Source organism: Odontesthes bonariensis, chromosome 8 (genome assembly GCF_027942865.1).
Source record: "Odontesthes bonariensis isolate fOdoBon6 chromosome 8, fOdoBon6.hap1, whole genome shotgun sequence".
Classification (NCBI taxonomy): domain Eukaryota; kingdom Metazoa; phylum Chordata; class Actinopteri; order Atheriniformes; family Atherinopsidae; genus Odontesthes; species Odontesthes bonariensis.
The window spans coordinates 11,167,779-11,188,445 of NC_134513.1; the positions used below are offsets into that span (position 1 = coordinate 11,167,779).

Sequence of the window (20,667 nt, forward strand, 5' to 3'; positions counted from 1 at the left end):
TCATCACTAAAATCTGTAATTCAGTCATAGTGGACGGCCAACTCAAAATGGCACATGGCCTCCTGGAAATATACCGGTTCCCTTCCATATTAATCCATATGAAATATTGGACTCCTGTACTATTTTAAATGGCAAGTGCTCACTTTTTTTTTTTTTCACATTTTGAGGCACAGCTACTTAACTACAAATACGAGTTTGACAAGTCTGCCTGAAATCAGGAAACCTGCTAAATTTATGTAACGGTATTATGTTGCGCAGTCAGTAAAACCTAAACACAATAATTGAATGGATTTTCAACTGGGGTGTCTAAATGGCAGAGCATATTTCTTCTTCCTGAAGATATGGTTATTTCTACCTACCACTAAAACCCAATCACTATTAATCTGCTTAAATAAGAATATACTTTTTTTTTTTTTTTTTTTTAAGAAAAAAGTAGTGTAAACTTCCACAGACCAGGCATAACCACTGAGGGCAGAGAAAGAAAGCAGAAGACGGATAAGGAATGAGTCTCTCAGATGTGGTTACTTAGCAGATAAATTATGTATTAAAACTGCACAGGTGGTGTGGGACAGGGTTTTTAGGTGCAGGGAGGGAGTTGAGCAGCTGGGGAATTCATAACAGAGACGGAAGAGCAAGAGAAGGAAAGAGGGAGAGAGAGAGAAAGATACTCCCCAGCTTCATATCACAGCCAACAGATGTTCTCCCATCAAAGAGGCAGCAGGCAGGCGGCAAGGCTACTCAACCTCGGCTTACACGGCTAATATGACCCCCACTTACGCTGCCATACACACAAGCATATACACAGACACAGCCACACAGCAGTCAAGGGCTTGGAAACAACCTAAGGCTATCATGGTGGCAACTTGCTAGACTTTTTAAATTGACACAAATTGATCTACTTAGATTTGTGTGGACGGGTTGGTGGTGGGAGGAGGTCTGCCGGCCTGCTGACAAAATACTGTAAGCAATAAGCACTAACACGCACCCAACAGAAATCGGGGGTATGAGCGTGTGAACCGAAGGGAGGCATGGAGTAACCATAGAAACAGTTAATGGGTGCATAATCAAAGCAATCCCTGTACAAAAGCAGAGGAAAAAAAAAAAAAAAAAAACTGTACCTGTGCTAAAAAGGCTCATGGGTGCCACCCTACTCAGCTGGTATAGAAGGCGAGACAGCTGAGAGAACATTGCTCACAGATGACACACACAGACGGATACTAAACCACACACATCGTCCCCGGAGGCAGTCACTCTAGCATATGGAGCCTTACATCAAGCGGCCTTGTTTATCTAACCGGAGCAGTGACGGTGTCTGTCCACGGCCATTAAAAGATGATCAAGCAGAGAGAGATCATAGCAAACAAAAGCAACAGTGAGGAATAAGTATGCAATTAAAGTTAACCACTCAAAGCACGAGGGATACAGACTCAAAGTCTTTAAAGCTCTGGACAAAGAGGGAGAAGTAGAAGTAAGTTGGAGGAAAAAAAAAAGCACTTGTTTTGTTGTATATTATGAAAATCTTGATTAAGTAATGAGCTGCTGCTGAAGAGGAGATGGACACAAAGAGCAAATAGAAAATTGTACAATTTGTGTTGGGTTGTTAAGTCCGTTTGCCCTCCACTGATTTTGCATTTGTTTGGGCGATCTGCCAAGTGAATTTCTTACTCTCACCGACCCTATCCTCAGAGTTTAGTAATAACAAAAATATTGCTAAATAAAAATTATAAATCGTGGACTAATTACCAATAAATACATCTGCCCTATGTGAGTCGACCCTCATCTGCACGATCTCCCTGCGAGGCTCCAGCCAGGAGGGTGCTACACATGTAGAGTTATGACAAAGAAGGACAAGAAAGGAGAGAGAACTTATATTCACGTTATTGGAAAGTAAAAGTATGCAACCGTGAAATGCTCTTTTTGTGTTCAGCTGTGTTGAAATGGGTATCCAGTCCCCCGACATAAGTCCTTCATATGGCCTTGAAGGCACACGTGAAATTCTGTCTCTAGAAAAGCGCCCCTCTGCCTTTGCAGCATGCCGAGTAAAAGTGGGCTGCAATTTTAGCCCACCCTTTGTCCCGTTTTTTTTTTGGTCTCTTTTACCCTTTGTTTATAAAATGCTAGAAACAACAGAGTCAAAAGAACAAAGCAGATAATGAGATTAAAAAGCAGTACATATTATGTACAGCCATACCTCAATATTATACCGTGTAAGTATGCAATTAAAAGGCAGTTAATCAACTTTTTTTTTTTTTTTTTTTTTTTTTTTTTTTATAAATTAACAGGCTACCAAATTGTTGCCTTGACAACTGGTTTGGCTCAGGGTGGCATCGTGGCTCCGCCTCTGTTTTTCCTCCGTGGAGGAGGTCGGATCATTGCTGGTGGGGACTGAGGGAAGGAGAAGTGATGCAAGATCGCAGACTCAGAGGTTAAAATGGCAGTGGAGCAGCAAGAGAAAGCAACAAACAGAAGGAGGAACCACTATTAAACATGCCTCCCCCCTCATAGAAAACTGTAACTCAACTGTAAGTTATTTGAAAAAAATGCGCAACCACATTCTTTGTGCCATATAAAAGGGGGGGGGCTTAATGCTTTGGAAAATGCTTTGTGAACACATGATGACCACATCATGTATGGGGAAAAGAGATGGAAGTAGTATGAAAAGAGACTCGTCCAACAGTGGGAATCCGAAGTGCAGAGATGACGAGATCCTGTTTATGTAACGGTCTCTCCCTAAGGCGAGAGAGAGGGAAAAAAAAAAAAAAAAAAAAAAAAAAAAAAAAAAAGACAGACATCAACACATTCCCAAAACTAGCAGAGTATTCCCCTTCTCTAGATTTAGAGTGTTGTCTGCAGGCTAGCAAGCCGAGTAAGAGTGGACTGACCCAAATTATCCCAGACCCTCAGAGAAAAAAAAAAAAACTAAAAATCTTAAAGCAACACGATAGAAGTTTCTAACCTTAAAACTTATCGTGAAGTACACCAATTCTTGTTATGCACATTCCCGAATCTGAAACTGCCCAAGAGCACCCGGGGGCAGAGATACGGCACTTCAGAATTTTGGTTTCCTCGCCAACATGACACGATTTTGCTTTACGGTACCATGTCACACACCGGCAACTGGGTAAAATACACACTTTCACCATAAGTCGAGTAAAAAAAAAAAAAAAAAAAAAAGAAAGAAAGTTGGAAGAAAAAGACAGCTATAACAGCGTTATAACAAACAAAGTAGGGAAAAAAAACAAAAACTCAGAAGCACCAACTGGACCCAAGACAACGCTATGTGAGGAAGAGGAGGAAGAGTGGGACAAGAATAAACAATCATCAGACTGGAGTAAAGTGCTGGGGAGAGCTCAGAAGAAAAAACAAGATGACAGACAGATGCAGCGTTCGATTCATTGATAAGCAAGTAAGAACTGATCAGCTCTCGTTCATTCGTGTGCGATTTGCTTTACGTTGTCGGTGTACTTGCCTCACAGATAAGAGCTCGGTTAGCCACCTCAGCTCTGTTTCCGACTAACATGGTACAGTCATATACACATTATGTATTGATTTCACAAACGTCCCATTCAAATTCCTAATTTTCCATCAGAAAAAAGCTAACCTGTTCAGTCTTTTTTCAGCCTCTATATCATGGCAACAAATTCACATGTTTTGCTGTGCATGTCCAGGGTTCAGAGAGAGGGTTGCTTTCACATCAGTGGCGCTACATCCCACAACTGTAAAATTGCTAAATTCTCATGTTGGACTGTTCAGGTGACTTACATTCCTTGTTAATAAACACCAATTCTTTGTGAGAGTCAATAGATCAGCCATCACCCAAGGGATCCAAGACACACTGTAAATAATGCATAAATAAAAACGGAACAGGAAACATACGTGGTCCTGTAAACTATCGTTTCCCATGCATGTATCTACATCAACATGTATGAGGAGATGGTCATCTGAGAATATATGCAGAGGACAGAGCATATAAACATACTGCCTGGCTGAAAAGGAATTCACACTAAAATGTTATTGGAACACATTTAGCTTTGATAAGGGCACAGACTCACCTGGGCATAGTTTTGATAAGCTTACACAACGTCATAATATCAATTTCTGTCGAGCTTATAACATTGCAGTACTTTTCCCAATGAGAGGCTCTTATCCATTTGGTCAGTTAAATCCTGGTCATTTAAAAATCAGTGAAAAGGGGACACCAGTTTCTCTTTATGTATTGTCCCTTTTGCAAGTCACCACACGCCAACGATCGACATACCCCAAACAGAAGCTGAACTTTATTTTGCTTTTTTAGCACCTGTTTTTTTTGTTGTGTGTGACGCACTGAATGCCACACCACAAATCTCCAATGGCACACTGGGATTTTATAGCTCAGCTATAAACACAACATACTGTACAGTGTTTCCCGCAGGAAATTGCTTAGTCAAGGTGGTGAGTCGCCGGCCGGGACCAGGGGTTTTGCGCGGATAGCGTTCCGTCGGGTGGTGGCGGCTACTTGGAATGGGACGGGGGCTGTTAGAGCAATAACGAAGCTGTTTAAGAGCTGTAACACTTTTATTTACATTATTAACTATTTACATTAACAACCAGTAGGTGTCGCAATTCAATGTTATCAATGCTGTCTTTTAATGTCTGAGCCTGGCAAAGCATTATTACTTCGGTTTAAAAAAAAAGAAAAAGAAAAAGAAATCTATTTATTTTTTTTGGGAACGTTGGCAAGGCGGCAGTGCGAGTTTGCTAAGGCGGCCGCCTTAACTATAATGCGCTGCGGGAAACACTGCTGTATATTTTGATGCACAGTAACACAACCCTCAAGATTGTTTTCTAGAAACTCGATGATACAATTTGAAAGCTGACAGTTCTCTAAAGTTGGAAGATATGCAGCTAGGATCAGTAAAGCATGAAGCACAAGCTGAGTACCCAAGAGGATAGCTTAATATGCAACAGCTAACCTCAGATATATAAGCAGGACACTGTTCCTTGAAAACTGAGCAAAACGTAAGGGCCCAAACTTATATTTATATATTCCTTTTGGAAATCACAAGAAATTAATGCTCTACACAAAAATAAACAAAAAATAAAAGTAAAGAGTCGATGCACTTTGTATTCTCTTCACAGACAGAGCATTTGAGAACATGTGAGCATGGGCAAATTAATAAATAAGACGCCTAATTCAGGGCTTGGATTGAAAAAGCGTTAAGGGGAGGTGGGGAATAGGGAAGTCAGAAAGACAAAGAGGATGAATTAAAGATGAGATTGGAAAGAGAGAAAAGAGGATGATAGTTTATAGGTACTGAAGCAAGAGCAAATGAATAAGAGAAGGAAACGGTGGAAGAGATGAAGAGGGAGAAATGCAGGAGTATAAGAGGCACTGGGGACAAAATCATGAGGCGAATGGAGAAAAAGAATAAGCAGATCCATTTAGGAATAGAATTGGTTGCTCAACCAAAAACCTTCTATGTGCAGGTAATAAAGAGAACTGATGAGGCATTTGTATCCACAACTATACAGTAAGCTTCTAAACAGTATGGCTTTATTTTGACAAAGAACTGGTGCACTTCTCATTTGCACACAACTTCTACAAAAGAACCACAGAACTAAACACTCTGTAGCAGCGCAATTTATTTCGATCACCGCAGCAGTTCCACATGCCAGTCAGGTAGGTAGTTAAGACTTCACATGTTTAAGACAAACCTACTCTCACCGGTTAGGTCTTGATGATTATAATTTAAATTAAGCTGGCACTTGTTCTGCCATAAATTTTTATTATTCTATCGTTTTCGGGTTACACCAGTTTACACCCCAAAGCAGTTTTACAACCAAGTCCATCATCATGTTCACATCTGCACAAGAGGAAGAAATGGCACATTCCTCTGAGCTACATAGCACTGCCACGTCTACATTTTAGTCTATTGGTCAATAATTTCCTCGATGTTCCAGCAACTCAACTGAGCAAAAAACCTTCGGAAAGGTGATACAAAGTGCTTGGCCACAATGAGCAGCTATAGGTTTAGATGAGTTAAGGTGAGCTATTCAACTCAAAAAAACATTACACTAACTGTTAAGTGTGGTGGCGGCAGCATCATACTGTTTGGATGTTTAGTTGCCAGTTCTACATCCTCACAGCAACAACCGCAATGTAGTGATGGTAAAATATATTTATCAGTTTCAGAGGCGTCAAAGGCTACATGTACAAGTCAGAATCCTTTTTGTGACAAAAAAAAACAGAGGGCAAATGTCAATCTTACTGACTTAAACCCATTAATGCTAGAACTCATTAAGGAGAACAGGAGGCTTTGAAAATCAAACCAGCAAGGAGAACATTTAAATGGTGCCCTCAAGAAACAAATATTTAGCATTTCATAAGACAACAGAGAAAAGCGATGGAAGCAGAGGCAGGGAAAAATGAAGGGAGGGCATTTCACTGCCAAACCATGTTGAATGGAGTTAAATGTGGCTCCAAGCAGGGGCCCTATAAAATGTCAAAGTGTGTCTAATGAGTAGAACTTGCTTGGCTTAGTTTTAGTGCAACTGTAAATAGCCTTTCTTGTTTTGCTTCTTTGATTAAATAAGGACAATTAGAGAGGACACCTGAACCAGGGCAAAAATGTGCAGACTGGATATTTCCACGGCATCTGCCTGAAGAGAGAACACTGAAATGCCAATCATCTGCAAGGAAAAATGTCATCTTTGCCTCCACCAACAACAGACTTTCATGTGAATGGAAGCGACAAAACATGATAGAAAGGCTCTTTGTTCAAATTGCTGCAAGGTAACGGAAATGTCACAGTCTCACAGATCACACCCCTTTAATCTTGTGTGGCGCCACTGTAAACTAGATTACTTTTTTTTAAATGGATAAAAAGGAACAATTCCTGAAAGTACTCCAAAGTGTACATATTTCTAACGGAAAATATTTTCAGGTGAACATGCATTTAAATAAAGACCCGTAATATGTTTCAAGCACAAGATAATAACCCTTTACTGAAACTGACTAATCGAATCCCTGAGGTCAAATATGTAATTTAATATTCAAGGTTCAATGCCGGTATTGCACTCCCTACTCCTACTGATGGTAGGAAGCAGTCAGCCACTACCAGTGCCCAGCAAACCAAGTGGAAAAGCGTCTCCTTACAGCCACACAGGACTGACTGATCAGAAAAAAAGAGCAGCAAATAATCCACTCGTCCAACTCCAGTAAGTGCATGTCCTTCACACTTACTTTAATCAGCAGAGATGGAGGATAAACCGAGGCAAATGGGGAAAAAAAAAGGAGGGATAACCCAAGATATAGGAGGAATGGTGGATGCATGGGGGCAGACTTGCGGGTCTGTGTTTTTCTATTACGGCTGATGGTACCAAGTATGTTATTATCAGCCATAATCCAACGCACTGTCATATCGCATTACATTCTCTACCAGCATCTCACCTCCTCTCACTCTTTTTCTGTCCCCTTTCATCTCATGGCCACAGACCTTCATCCTGGCAAAGTTATGGGTAGGAGGGGGAGGGAGACGCTGCCTGAGATATTTCTGCACTGATGAACCAGAGGCAGCCGCAAACCTGCCCGTGAGGACCTCTGCTAAGAGCTCACAAGAAATCCTGTGCATGCCTGGGGACAGGAAAGAACGGGGCCAAGGACACACAGTACAGAAAAATCTATATAAACAAATGCATAGGCTCCTATTCATGATGATAACATGCATACAAGGGCAAAATAAAGATAATACACCAATTTAAATAAAACAAAATCACAAAGGGAATGACAGGACAATGGGGAAACTACCTCAGCAATAAAGAAGCACCTGTGCACAACCCACACAGACGCAGAACTTTAAAAAAAAAAAAAAGAGAAAAAAAAAAAAAAAAAAAAAGGCCTACTTCCTGTTTATATGCTTCATCAAGTAGAATATTTAATCTCAGAGTGTGCTTGTTCCTCGAGACTGGAATGATGTCCTTGTGACAGGGTGCATTTTCCAGATGACATTTTCAAAGTCAGCATGTAATCCTGCAACTCACATAGATGTTTTATTCAGCAAGCAGAAGGGGAGACAGCCAAGATGTCAGAGTGCATTTTAGTTTCTTACTCATAAAAAAATAAATGCACAGTTTGTGACCTTGACTTTGCAGGTGACTGCCATGTGCATGGCACCACGGTCTGTGTGCCTTGTGGGGAATAAACAGATAAAGAGGGAACCAACGCTAGTGTGCGATTTCACAAGGCTGCGAGGAGACCTGACAGACTGCTGAATTTGCAGCTTGGAATTGGGGGGAAAAGGAAGATGAAGACAGAGAGGGAGAACTGGGAGTTGGGGTGTAAATAACACACACATCACTGGGTCCACTGATCTCTTTCTCTGTCTTTCCATCTCTCCGCCTCAGGGCAAAGAGGGTCCAGCTTGCCAACTAAATTGGAGGGGTGGTGTCCCTGGAGAGTGTGTGCATGTGCATCTGTGTGTGCACCGCTTGTCTGCACAGGCTCAAAGCGTGTTTGAGTAAGCAGAAAAGAGACAGTGAGAGTATGGTGTGTGCACGTGTTGCGCCTCCTTCCATCTGCAACCAAGTTTGTGTGTGCACGGATGTGTACACACAACACTGAGGATCAGATTATGTAATCTTTAGCCATACGAGAAAGTCTCTGTCAGCCTTTTGCTTTCGTGTGGTTGGTGGTTCATTTTGTGCACACAGTGCCGAGAAGAAAGATGACGGCGGGAGTAAAAAGACATGCAAGAAACCATACAAACCATCATGGCTTGGGAAACTGCAATGAATTGGTATGCAGTCTCATACAAAGACATGTATGCACTGTGACTAAAGCCTGGAAATTAGCAGTGCATAATAGTGTTCAGTCCTCTGCAACTTTTGCAGAGATGCGGGGTCTCGCATGGGTCACCTCTCCTATTGAGAGCACCCTCCGGGCAATAATGTCCCCTCGCTGTGATCCTGCTGTCCTTTCCCACTAGCCGACAGACCATGCAACCCTCCTTGCTTACGTATTGACACACTGGTTGTAAAGCTAAGTGTTCTCTCACTGAATGTGTTGATGATTTCCAGCATCACACATGAGACTTTTGCCACTGATCTGAAAGACGACAGGCTACCGTGAAGCTTTCGTGCTCTTGTGCAATTCTCATTGCTCTGTATTAACTTCGTAAATTCAATTGACGGATTCATATCAAATTATGTGTGTACCATTATTTAGCTACAAATTTGCATCATTATCAATTTCTATATGTAAATTAATGCCATTTAATACTGCTGCAGTGGAATCACATTTCAGATTTATTTATATAGCCCTGAATCATAACAGAAGCCATCTCAGGGCACTCCACACACAAAGTATCTCAATAACCCTTCAAGCATGCTCTTTAAACAATTATTTTCACAGCATTCTGTTTATTAGCTCGTACTGCAGAGGCACTGGGATTTACTCAACTCCCGTTCCAAACGCTGCAACTAACGAATAACATAAACATCAATGTAAGTATTTAGATCCCAAATTGCTTTGAATGCAGTGCAAAATATGTAATTGTGAAAACAAAGGAACAAAAAGGCTATATGGGCACAGTAGTATGAAGACTGCTGCACCGTGAGTCATCAAAACGTGGCCACACTGTGATCCTGCTAAAAGCGTACGGTAGATCGAAGCCAAGAGGCTTTGGAGCATAGTTGCTTTGTGACCGCCGTTATGCTGGACAACGTGATACATGCAAGCCTAGCATTTGTAGATTGCCCGAGGAGAGACAATGCACTGGTCCAAGATGATGGCGCAAAATGCTACCATTCACCGCATTTCATACGCTTTTTGAAATGTCTCTGCATTTAGTGACCCATTAATATGCGCGTTTAAGAATATGAAGTATCACAATCCTCATGACTATAGAACATATTATACATTCTCTAAAGGGATCTTTAAATGTAGAAAATGTTTCATTCAAACCCTGCATTTACTGGTACACAACATGCCTGAGTAAGTGCTGGGTGTTGTGACATTAGTAAATTTGAATCAGCAGATTTAAAGAATACCTGCATTATTCACGGTTTTCACATTGCACTATGTGCTATTCTGAAAGTGTTCCACTCACATAGAAAATAGAATAGAAAAATACTTTATTCATCCCCCAATGGGGGAAATTCAACTTAGTCAAGTAGCTCAAAAAAAAATTATAAATATTTACAATGATTGTATATTAACAACAACAACAATAATAATACTAATAAAAATACTACTACTACTAATAACAATAATAATAATAATAAATGACAAAATAGATAAATTTGAGAAGAGCTCAGCAGTCACTGTTAAAAAGCCTTATGGCTGTGGGGACAAAGGACCTCCTGAACCTCTCAGTCCTGCAGCGCAGAGAGATGAGCCTCACTGCAGCTGCTCCTCTGTCCTGCCAGGATGCTGTGGAGAGGATGTTTATTATTCTCCAAAACAGAATGTGATTTCCTCCTCATCCGTTGCTCCACCACAGCACTGAGAGGGTCTAGCCTTCTGCCTACAACAGAACCAGCCTTTTTTACCTGTTTGTCCAGGCGCCTACTGTTTTTGTCTGTAGTGCAACTCCCCCAGCAAACAACAGCATAGAACAGTGCACTCTCAATGATAGTGTGATGAAACATGCACATCATATCACTGCAGACATTGAAGGACCTGAGCGGTCTCAGGATGAAGAGACGGCTTTGGCCCCTCCTGTACGCTGCTTCTATGTTGGCAGACAACTCCAGTTTATTTTCCAGCACCACCCCCAGGTATTTGCAGGTCTGTCTCCATCTCCTACATCTCAGGGATCTTTACAGAAGGAAAACGGCAGACGGTTCCAAAACGAAAACATACAATGAACCTGAAAACTAAAGCTGGCTTGGCTCCAAATCTCTTCAATTATGATGAGGGAGCTTGATGTTACTATATGACCACACAAATTACTTTTATCTTTTTAATCCAAGCTTCATCCACTAACAGTCTCACAACAGACTTCACTGAAATTGCTCCAAAAAGCAATAGAGGAAATGCAAACAAGCTGTAGGTGGTCACGACCCTGCGAATATAACCAAAGCTGCAAAGATGTATAATGCTACAGTAAGTAAAGCTTTTCTAGTATTTCATTATTCCATTCCAGCCAACAGGGGAATGTGTGTACCACACAAAGTACAATTTCAGAAAAATTAAAATCCATATGTTAAGTCTTGAGGTGTAGTGTGAATAATAATAATTAAATATAAATAAATTCTGCACAAAAGAAAACATTTCAGAATTAAACGAGTGCCATCCAACGCCAGGAGGAGAGTTAATGAAGTGACAACAGGAAGCTGAACCAGACTTTACTGGGGGGATTGAAATGTGGGAAAGGAAAGAAGAATCCTCAACGGTGGATTTTACAGTTTACTGATGGCAACAAAGACATAAGTAAGCAATACATTGAAAAAAAAGAGCAGAAGAAGATGACTGGAAAGGTAATGCAGGCATCGTTAAACCTATTTGTCAGCAAATACTGATAAATGTCAGTTCTTTACAAGGCCTAAAGTGATCTGTGAGCAAAGAGCAATAACTTCAACTTCATGTTGGCTAAAAATCTATTTGGACTGAAGACAGCCAGGGACCCACACAAAGCTTTAGCTAAGAGGAGATCATCTGCAAGCGCGGTAAAGGGATTTGACTAAAAATAAAGACCCAAATTTGAGAAACAATTGATAGTCAGCCCCAAAATGAGCTAAATTTGCTTGAAGCCTCTATAGGTGAGCTGCTTTAATATAAAACCCCTGCGTTTTTCCATGATATTGCCTAGTGACTGCCACAGGTTATTTCAATATGAGAGGGACATGAAAATGGGAAAGGAAAGGGAAAAGATTGCTACCCTGAAAGCATTTCATTGGCTCCAGGGCTTAGAGAGCATTGAGCATGGTATTAATAGAAAAAAAGGACTCATCCATGGAAATCAAACAAGGCTGCTAGTAAGTAATTTTATGTAGACCATTTACAGCAGCAGACTGAGAATCAGCATGCCCCATAGGTAACAGAACATGGGGCTTCACTGCACAAATCACCCATTTTATCTAAACTCTGTGGATTTAAATTGCTCCATGTAGATTCTCACTCAAATGCACAGGACAGACATGAAACCTATGTACTATAAGTAGACTTTACACAGCATGAATGCAGATACAGCGTTCAACCGGTTTAGCTAAAAGCTATTGGAATTCGTCCTCAGTGTGTTCCTGTGTAGCCGGGCGTGTGATTTGATGACTGCAGCGAAGACGGTTTTGACTAAGGGATGTTTTTGCAGTCTTTGAAAGCAGTTTAAAATGAAAACAAAAAAAATCTGAGGTACGAAGCAAGTGAACAGAGGTGCTTGAGATGCCTTCCTTACAGGTCAAAGCAAGATGAGTCAAATGATTGAAGTGGAATAAAAGACAAAGAAGGCTGTGACACACCAATAGGCATAGATACACTTAAAAGTCGAGAATTGTTATTTGCTTTGGAATAGCAAAAATGTTGCGCATACATACATGTGTTTTTGTATACTTGTAAGCAGTTTGTTGGACTAAGTGATTCTTAAGAGTCATCATGAAGGAGAAAAAAAAAAAAGAATGCTGAAATAAGATCATCTACTTCAATCAGGCTCCACCAAGGACACGTCAGCATGTCCAATGTCAGCAAGAAGCTGCTTCAAGTACTTTGACAAGTGCTGCTGATGGACAGGTGGAGCATTAGAAAGGGCAGCAGCGGAACCTGGGTTTGTGTCTCTGACGGACTTTTCTCACCCCTCCCAATAATTAAAGGGAAGAAAAAAATGCTTCAGGTACTTGACGCAATCTCCACTCTCTCCAGGCCGGGGACAGAAATGTCCAACATGATCCAAAAGCTGTCAAAGCAGCTGAAGGAAGCAGGGGCATGTCAGGGATTCAATGATTAGTTGAAGGAGGACATAAGACGGGGGGGGGACGGACACGTGGTGAGAGTGAGCGTAAGCATGCGAGAACCTTGAAGAGATTAAAAGACAGTGGTGTGTGAAGCGAGCCGAGTGGGGCTGAGGGACAGGGGCGGTCAGTGATGAAAGGAGAAGAGTCCCGTGACGTGAAATATCTTTAACATGGGTTGTCACATCCTCTCCTGCCCTCTTTTTCGACCGCCTTTCTTTTTCCATCTTCCACTCTGAGACCCATCAGAGTATGTTAATCTCCCACTAGGTAGGGTAATTACAGCAAAAACCTTGCTCAACAGAAAGCACACTTTGGTTAATATTGAGAGCCAATCCTTCGTTCACTTATGCATAATTAGGCCAGTCCACTTGGTCCCATATTTCTTTCCTCTCCTAATTCAAAGCTGTTATGTTGCTTTTGTCATGCAGATGTAAGCAGTTATATCACATCCCCCCCCCAAAATACAAATGTACTAGCAAACGGCATTCAGCACCAAAGAATTGTGAAAAAAAGACCTTCTGGGAGAGTAAACTGATTTCGCTCTCGCGACCCACACCTTTTAATTTAACAGCATTTCCTTTTTTTTGGGAAAAGTCCCTGGGGGATAACTATATTGACAAACCAACTCTCACACCTGCTCAGTCTTACAGGAGCTAGAATAAAAGCCAACATCTCGACAGTCCAAGTCTCTGCTCCCAGTACACTGAGCCAAACTGTTGCTGCTACCTTGTCAGATTTATTTCTCTCAGCCGCAGCAAGGGGATACTACAACATCATATAAATAGCTGCAATGAGACAGTTCATATTAACAAAGACAAAGTGCACTGTTTTTGCCCTAAGTTTAGTTTACAGAGAAGCCTCGTAACCAAGAATTTGGTTTTCTAACCCTCTGAGAATCCAAATATACACAAAAATACTCAACTGAGCCAGGCAACAGATCTAAAAGGGTGTGAACACTGCTTAGCAACGGCATCTCATTTCATGGAAATGTTAGTACTGAAAGTATTCCAGTGACAATTCTCCCTTTGCAACACAATTCGCAGAGGTTTATGTAGCTTAGCTACAAATAAATCCAAAAATGAAACAAAACTAAGATCTACAACTCTATTCTCCTGCATGTAGGGAGTTAAATCTGCTGTGAGGACTGCTCCAAACATTGTTCCAAGAGGTGCTGATATGCAAGATCCAAACATGCTGAGCTCTGGAAAAGGCTCTTCTTCAAACCCTTTGGGATGCTTCAATTAGCGCACAATCACTTTGTCCCATTGGTCTCATTGTAGCAAAATCTCATATTCACTTAAGTCACTCCAACTAAGCAGTTTTAGTTCAGGATTCTACTGCAGCAAGCCTCTATCCCCGTTGTTGTCTCAGGTCCCTGATGGACCACCAAAGCCGAGTTTGACTTAATGAGTGTGTATGTGTGAGTGTGCGCGTTTTCACACATCCTCAGTCTACTTTATTACGACAACCTTGTTTTCTTGTAGATGCCTGACACAGCAGATGCCTTTCATATCTACAGCCGTAGGGACAATAAAGAGAGGGCAATGAGAGAAGAGCAAGAGAGATGGGAAAAGATGTAATCTGCCCTACCTAGCCTCAGCCTACACACAGACAAAGACCAGCCACAACTTCAAAAGAGAAGGACAAAACTGCCAAGCTCTCAGCTTTTCTCAAGACGGTCTCTATGGGTTAATTACCGCACCAATTCCCACCTCATCCGCCTTCAATTTGCAAAGTATGCATTCACACGCACATACAACTGAGTGGCCTGTGCTCCACTAAACACATACTTTCCACTACATACACAAACAAATCCGATTATGGCTGATCTGTCCACCGGTGCCTATGGCTAAACAACATCAAGCATAATCGCCATCTGTCTGTTCAATTCAGGCTGGATTTTGTTGTCTTTCCTCACGGCTCTGTCTACACTCTTAGCTCAAGTCAAAACCTTGTGATAAAAGTCAATCTTTCTCAGTGCTGCAAAGGGACATAGAAAACCTCTAGAGAAACCGTTAAAGGTGTCAGGTATGTGCCTTCCTGTTGTAGGTAGATTTAACATGGCAGGATATGTGTGCTCACTTGGCTGGCAAGATGTTCCTTTGTTTCCATTACAGCCAAAGGTTCACCAGTACACTTCTAAATTTATTCAGCTTTGTTTTAAGAAAAAAAGAAAACTCAGATGGAAAGTAATTGTAACAAAAAAGAGGAGAGCCAGGAGCAAACAAAACCATAACAGACTGTGAACATGAAATTTGAAAAAAAAAGAGGGAGAAAGAACACAATCCCTTCTTAGCTATAGCAGTACATCACATTTATATGGGAGAGAGGAAGCATTTGTGTGTCCTCAAGGATTCAAATAAGTAGAAGTGAGTGGCAGAGAGAGAATGAGAGAGCAGGTGAGAGAAATAAGTTAGAGAGATGGAGAGAAAGAGGACAACGATGACAGCTGGCTGGGCACTTTGTGCATCTGCCAGGGGTGACTCGTGGTGCCATAATGAAAATGCAAGGCAAGATCGGGATCACTGTGAGAGAGGCCTCCATCCATCAAAGAACTCCCATTGAGGAGGGACAGCTTCAATGATAAGCGCAAATGTGGCTGTTTGCACCCTGAATGGAGCATGGAGCGTTTACTTCTGTGCGTTCTGACTGCATGTTAACACATTAGTCATATTCATCCTCCAACAGGATGACAACATAAAAACTGTTTTGGTTCCCCACCATGGAGGTCTTCTTTTTCCAATAAAAGGCTACAGAAATATGACATACAGGACGATATCTTGGGCTTTCAGAGCCTTAAAACCATAGTGAAGAAGTCGTTATCCATGTCGTGCACGATTAAAATTTACTGTAGTATTAAAGTGAGGGATGTTCACAAATTGAAAGCTTCATGAGAGCAGTTTGTCACTTGTGAGTCTGGTCCTCATCGAGTTTATTTCACAGTACATACAGAAGTAACATCTATATCAGACCTACCTTCTCCTTCCTCTGTCGGCATCCCTCCTCAACTGACACCAGGGCTTTGTAGTAGGCACTACGCTCTGCTGTAAAGTGGACCTTGGACAGCGCATTTTCTACCAGCGCCACAGACAGATTCACACCTTCAATGTGCAGCCAGCCAATGAAGTTCCCTGCTTTGTCCATGTTCTCCACTTCAACTTCCACCTGGAGCACAAACAACAAGAAAGAGAAAAGGAAAGGGGGAAAAAAAAAGCTCAATTAATGTACTGTTGTTGATTAAGTTTGAAAATTCATTTCAGCAAATGAAAAGACCCTCTGAAGAGCCAAGACTGTTCTTGAATAGATACATCAATTGAGACCAGTAACCCCGTTATTGATTTGGTAGCACACACACAAAGATCAATTTTTACCCCTCTGTTGTGTACATCCCAATAAGTGGTCTAGATCAGCATGGCATTGTCCCTATCCCCAATAAACACTAGAAGCAGCGATGCTCTTTTGCCCGCAGAGGACTTTGAGTCCTTCACATTCTCAATTAAGTACCGTTTCCTTTCAATAATGCACCTATTCACACAAACTGGAGGAACCACAAGGGCTGCACAAACAACGAGGGTGGTTAGTGGCTTCAAAATTGTGCTGCATATGCGCTTCGGCCTCAATTAAGTCTGTAAACATCTTCATCTAGCCCTTTTCCCTAATGTAAATCATTCTCAGTTAGTGACAGCCAAGTTGCCACCCTTAAGTAAACAAATGAGGGCACTGAAAGAGCTAACCTTGCTAAAACAGTAAATTCACACAACATTACTCATGATACACTATAGCCAAATTCTGCCTATTCAAGCTAATTATCTATTCATTACATTTTGTTTCATAAGTGATGGACGATCAGGGCAGAATTTTTTTGCAACTCTAAAGCCTAAAGTCAGCGAGAAAGTGAGAGGGCAGGTGTGCTTTAGAGATAGGAGGAAGTCAAGTGATTAAGACTTGGACTGCTTAGGCCGTTAGTCCAAAGGGAAATCTGAAGGGAATTCAAGTTGGAAACTTCTCTGCCTTGTTTTCTTAGGAAGCAAAAAGCCTTTATTAAAATATGTGCTCAGTTTAAACACAAAATCATAACCTATGCATAGAGGAGATACACTTAAAGGATTCAGTTACTAACTTTATATATGTAAAAGACACAAAGAGTCCACCAAAAGGCTCATACTGTACTGTTCTGTTCAAACGTCACTTATCATACTGGCTTATCACAGAATCGCTCAGTGGAAATGGTTATGTTAAATGTTAACCTATGACCAAAAAAAAATTTGACTTTACTTCTGAAAAGTACTGAAGAGGCTCTACAATCAAAAAGGGCAACTAAGATATGAGTCCACTGTCACAGTTCCTGATCATGACACCATCCAAGTTGGTTCAAACCTCATCTGCCTTTGTAAAATCTGCTTTTTCACACCATCATTCCGTCTGTTCACTCCTCCCTGCTGTCTCAGACGCTAACCCAATTTTATCTTCAGAAGCAGTTACATAATCAACCAATAAGAGCAGCACTGGTCCTCTGAGCAGCAAAATGTCAAATGGAAAGTAGGCGACTGTCAAAAAACTAAGATAAGCTACCTTTTAAAGAGAACCGGCGTAAACGAGGGAAACCGATGACAAAAGAAGTAAAGATTTAAAAAAAAAATAATAATAAAATCAACAGCACCACAGGCACAGCGTCTTGCACTCGCTTTTTAATGTGAACTAATTCATCTATGTGTTTTCCCAGAGCACTTAACACAGGAAACTTCATTTACCACATACTGACAACCGTATGGAAAGAAAATTAGCTTGCTACTGACAACAGCACACTGATGATGACAAGATGACCACACGCCTCGTGCAAAATCTACTTGGGTGATGCTAATGTATGCATTAAGCATTTCTAACGACAAATGGGCCAACTAAGGGTCAGCCCAGTAGTAGAATACCAGTAAAATTACATGACCTGAGTGAGAAGTCAACACGTTACATTCACTAACCTGTCAAATATCTACCAAAAGGAATTGGTATGTCCCATCTCCCCGTTGTAGAAACAACCAAAATATAAATAATTCAGCCAATTCTATTGATGACTCATGAGACAGCGATGTCTGTAGTTACATCATTAATGGAAAGAGAATTTGAGACCCAGGCTTAAGCGGAAAATGTTACAAAAATTATGAACCTCTGGTGACCGAGACCTTGAAAGCAACTTTGAATAAAGAGAAACTGGCATTTTGGCAGCCAGTGAGAGAGAGATGAAAGAGACTAATATAAAAAGGTCAAATGTGAAATTAAAAAGGACAAATTCATTTATTAAGTGAGAGCAAAGGCCCAAATTTCCACTGTCAGAATAATCTATCTGGAGAGGCGGCACGTTCATGGAAGGAATGGAGAGGACTACTGATTTCTGTACATTGCACACTTGACACTGATTATCTGGGGGGGGGGGGGGGGGACTTAACACAGCTTATTATTCTACTGAACAATCACTGCCAACAATAAGACTATGTATCCCATTTTTTATGCTTTTATACTGTTTTTCCACTTTTGACCAGATACATCTTCTGTTGCATTTTTGAGCCATTCTTCTCTCTTTGATGAACTTGTATGAGAATGAAGTTGTAGCCTCAAAACCGGTTTGGATCGGTTATTTTGGGGTTTGTGGAAATGTGTCATTTGTGACATCTGTTGGATAAATTATTCTGCAGTGAAATCAATTGATCTATTATGAAAATTCTCCTCATAAGGGTTACTGCAACCCATACGGCATAACTCCAAAATCATTCCTTCTTTGCATGAGGAAACAGCTACAAAGTTTCACACAGAATTTCAGTTCTTCCTCCCTTCAAAGTAAATAGGCTGGTCACAATGTGGAGAGGACAGGGGCGGTGGAGAGGAAGCTGCTTTGAGTAGAGCCCAGATGGTTCCCAGCGGAGGCCTCCTTCGAGCCAAGATGGCTCCCGCCGGAACACAAATGGGCTCTGGTAATCTCATAAATGCCGGGATCGAGTCGACACAGTGGACGGGAAAGAGAAAAGGCAAAATGCACGTGTGCGTGCAAACACGTACACACACTCGGTTTATCACGAGTACAAAAGACAGCCATTTGGTACCATTGAAGTGAAACCTGGCCCAAGGGCATGTTTTAAAACTGCAGCAGATTTAATTCACTTAGCTCTTTGAGTGTGGACAAAAAAATAAACTAAGGCTGCAGTAGGTGACACATGTCAGAGCCAAACTGTGCACTGAAAGAAAATGGAGAAGCACAGCAGACTGGCCATCTAAAAAAAAAAAAAAAAAAAAAAGAAAAGAAAAGAAAAAGGAATGGAAAATGAAACGGATAAATAAGCAAAGGTGTGACCTTTTATGGTTCAAAACCATTTCAGAAGCCACGATGTCCAACCTGGAAATAGTAGACGCTTGACTCAAGTATTGCTTCACGCATAACATTAGGTTGCATGCATCATCTCATCAGGAAAAGAGAGCAGGCTGTATACATAATGCAAGGCACATATGAGATTAAGCTGTCAGTCAGAGCTTTTAATCATCTCTAGCAGCAGCTTTGCCATAATTTACATCCCAAGTTTTAGTGCATGTTACAATTACTGAGATCATGGTTATTGCTATAGAGATCCAAGTTCACGTGAGTCATATTACCAGTTTGGGTCGTAAAAGTTTAAAGGGTAGGATGGGGAAGAAAATGCGGCGATCGTTCAGAATCTAGCCTCAGCTGCCTGCGTTTGTGTCTGAGACTCACAGTTGGAGAAAGTCTGTGTGTACCTCCTTGACAAAGTGGGCCCAATAATGTGCAGATGCAAGCAGTGAACACCGGGAAAACAAACTGGCAGGTGCAGACGTTTGGGAATGTCTTCATTCATTCTCATTAAGCGACAAGAAGGCAGCTCCTTTTCGGGCTACTGTTCTTTGGCACTTAGTTGGGCTCTTAACTGTGTGTGTGTTGGTGTCTATAAAAGAATATCGATATGTCTTCAGTAGAGAGTCATATGCTGTAAGTGCTTGTAACTTTAAATAAGAGCAGCAGTTTTTTTTTTCTCTGTTCCATCTGTTTATGTCTCTCGTGACCCTTAAATAAGAAGGCAAGTAAATAGAAACAATATGCAAATCAGGGGGAAAAAAACAACAAACACTTGAGTCACTCCCACTTACGGCCCTTTGCTCATCCAGCAAAAGAAGCTATATATCAACTCAGCCTATTTAAAGATTGAGGGAGCGGTGTGAAAGAGTGTGTTTGTCTGTATGCGTCTCATCTTTGCCCACCGGAGCAAAAAGAGCAAATATCCTCTAGGCAACAAGCGATCCTAAGCCCTCGATTGAGGTGCAAAGTAGAGAAGCAATCAGATCATCTCCAGGCTTTAATTTATATTCCTAACCTTTATTTACTTTAAAATCAATAGCTTCGAGCATATGTCAGTGTCATGGATGTCACATGAAAAGGACAGTTTGTCCTTTTCATGGCCACATGTGGATTTCAGTTAAGAAAAAAAAAAAGGAATAAAGCTGAGCATTGATGGGCTAGCTTCACTGCTGTCCAAGTCCAGTCTTGCGTGAAACTCGCAGACTTATGGGTATGAGCGTCCCAATCCAACAAAAGCTAATCATCTCTTGGTAATGCCCCGTGTTCTGGTCCATGTGAATTCCAATAAAGAGACACTGAAATCATTTATATTGTTACACAGATAACCTCAAGACGAACAAAGAACCACGACCACAAGGTGATAAATGTACTTGCAGAGCTCGAGGACA

At 41.2% G+C, this 20,667-nt stretch overlaps 1 protein-coding gene across 1 annotated transcript in view; it reads right to left on the minus strand.

The window, feature by feature from the left end:
- Positions 1-20,667, minus strand: part of snd1 (staphylococcal nuclease and tudor domain containing 1) — a 160,254-nt gene that overhangs the window by 43,793 nt on the left and 95,794 nt on the right. The window contains exon 17 of the mRNA XM_075471701.1: positions 15,901-16,089. Coding sequence (XP_075327816.1) covers positions 15,901-16,089 — 189 coding nt within the window. The remainder of the gene's footprint in view (positions 1-15,900; positions 16,090-20,667) is intronic.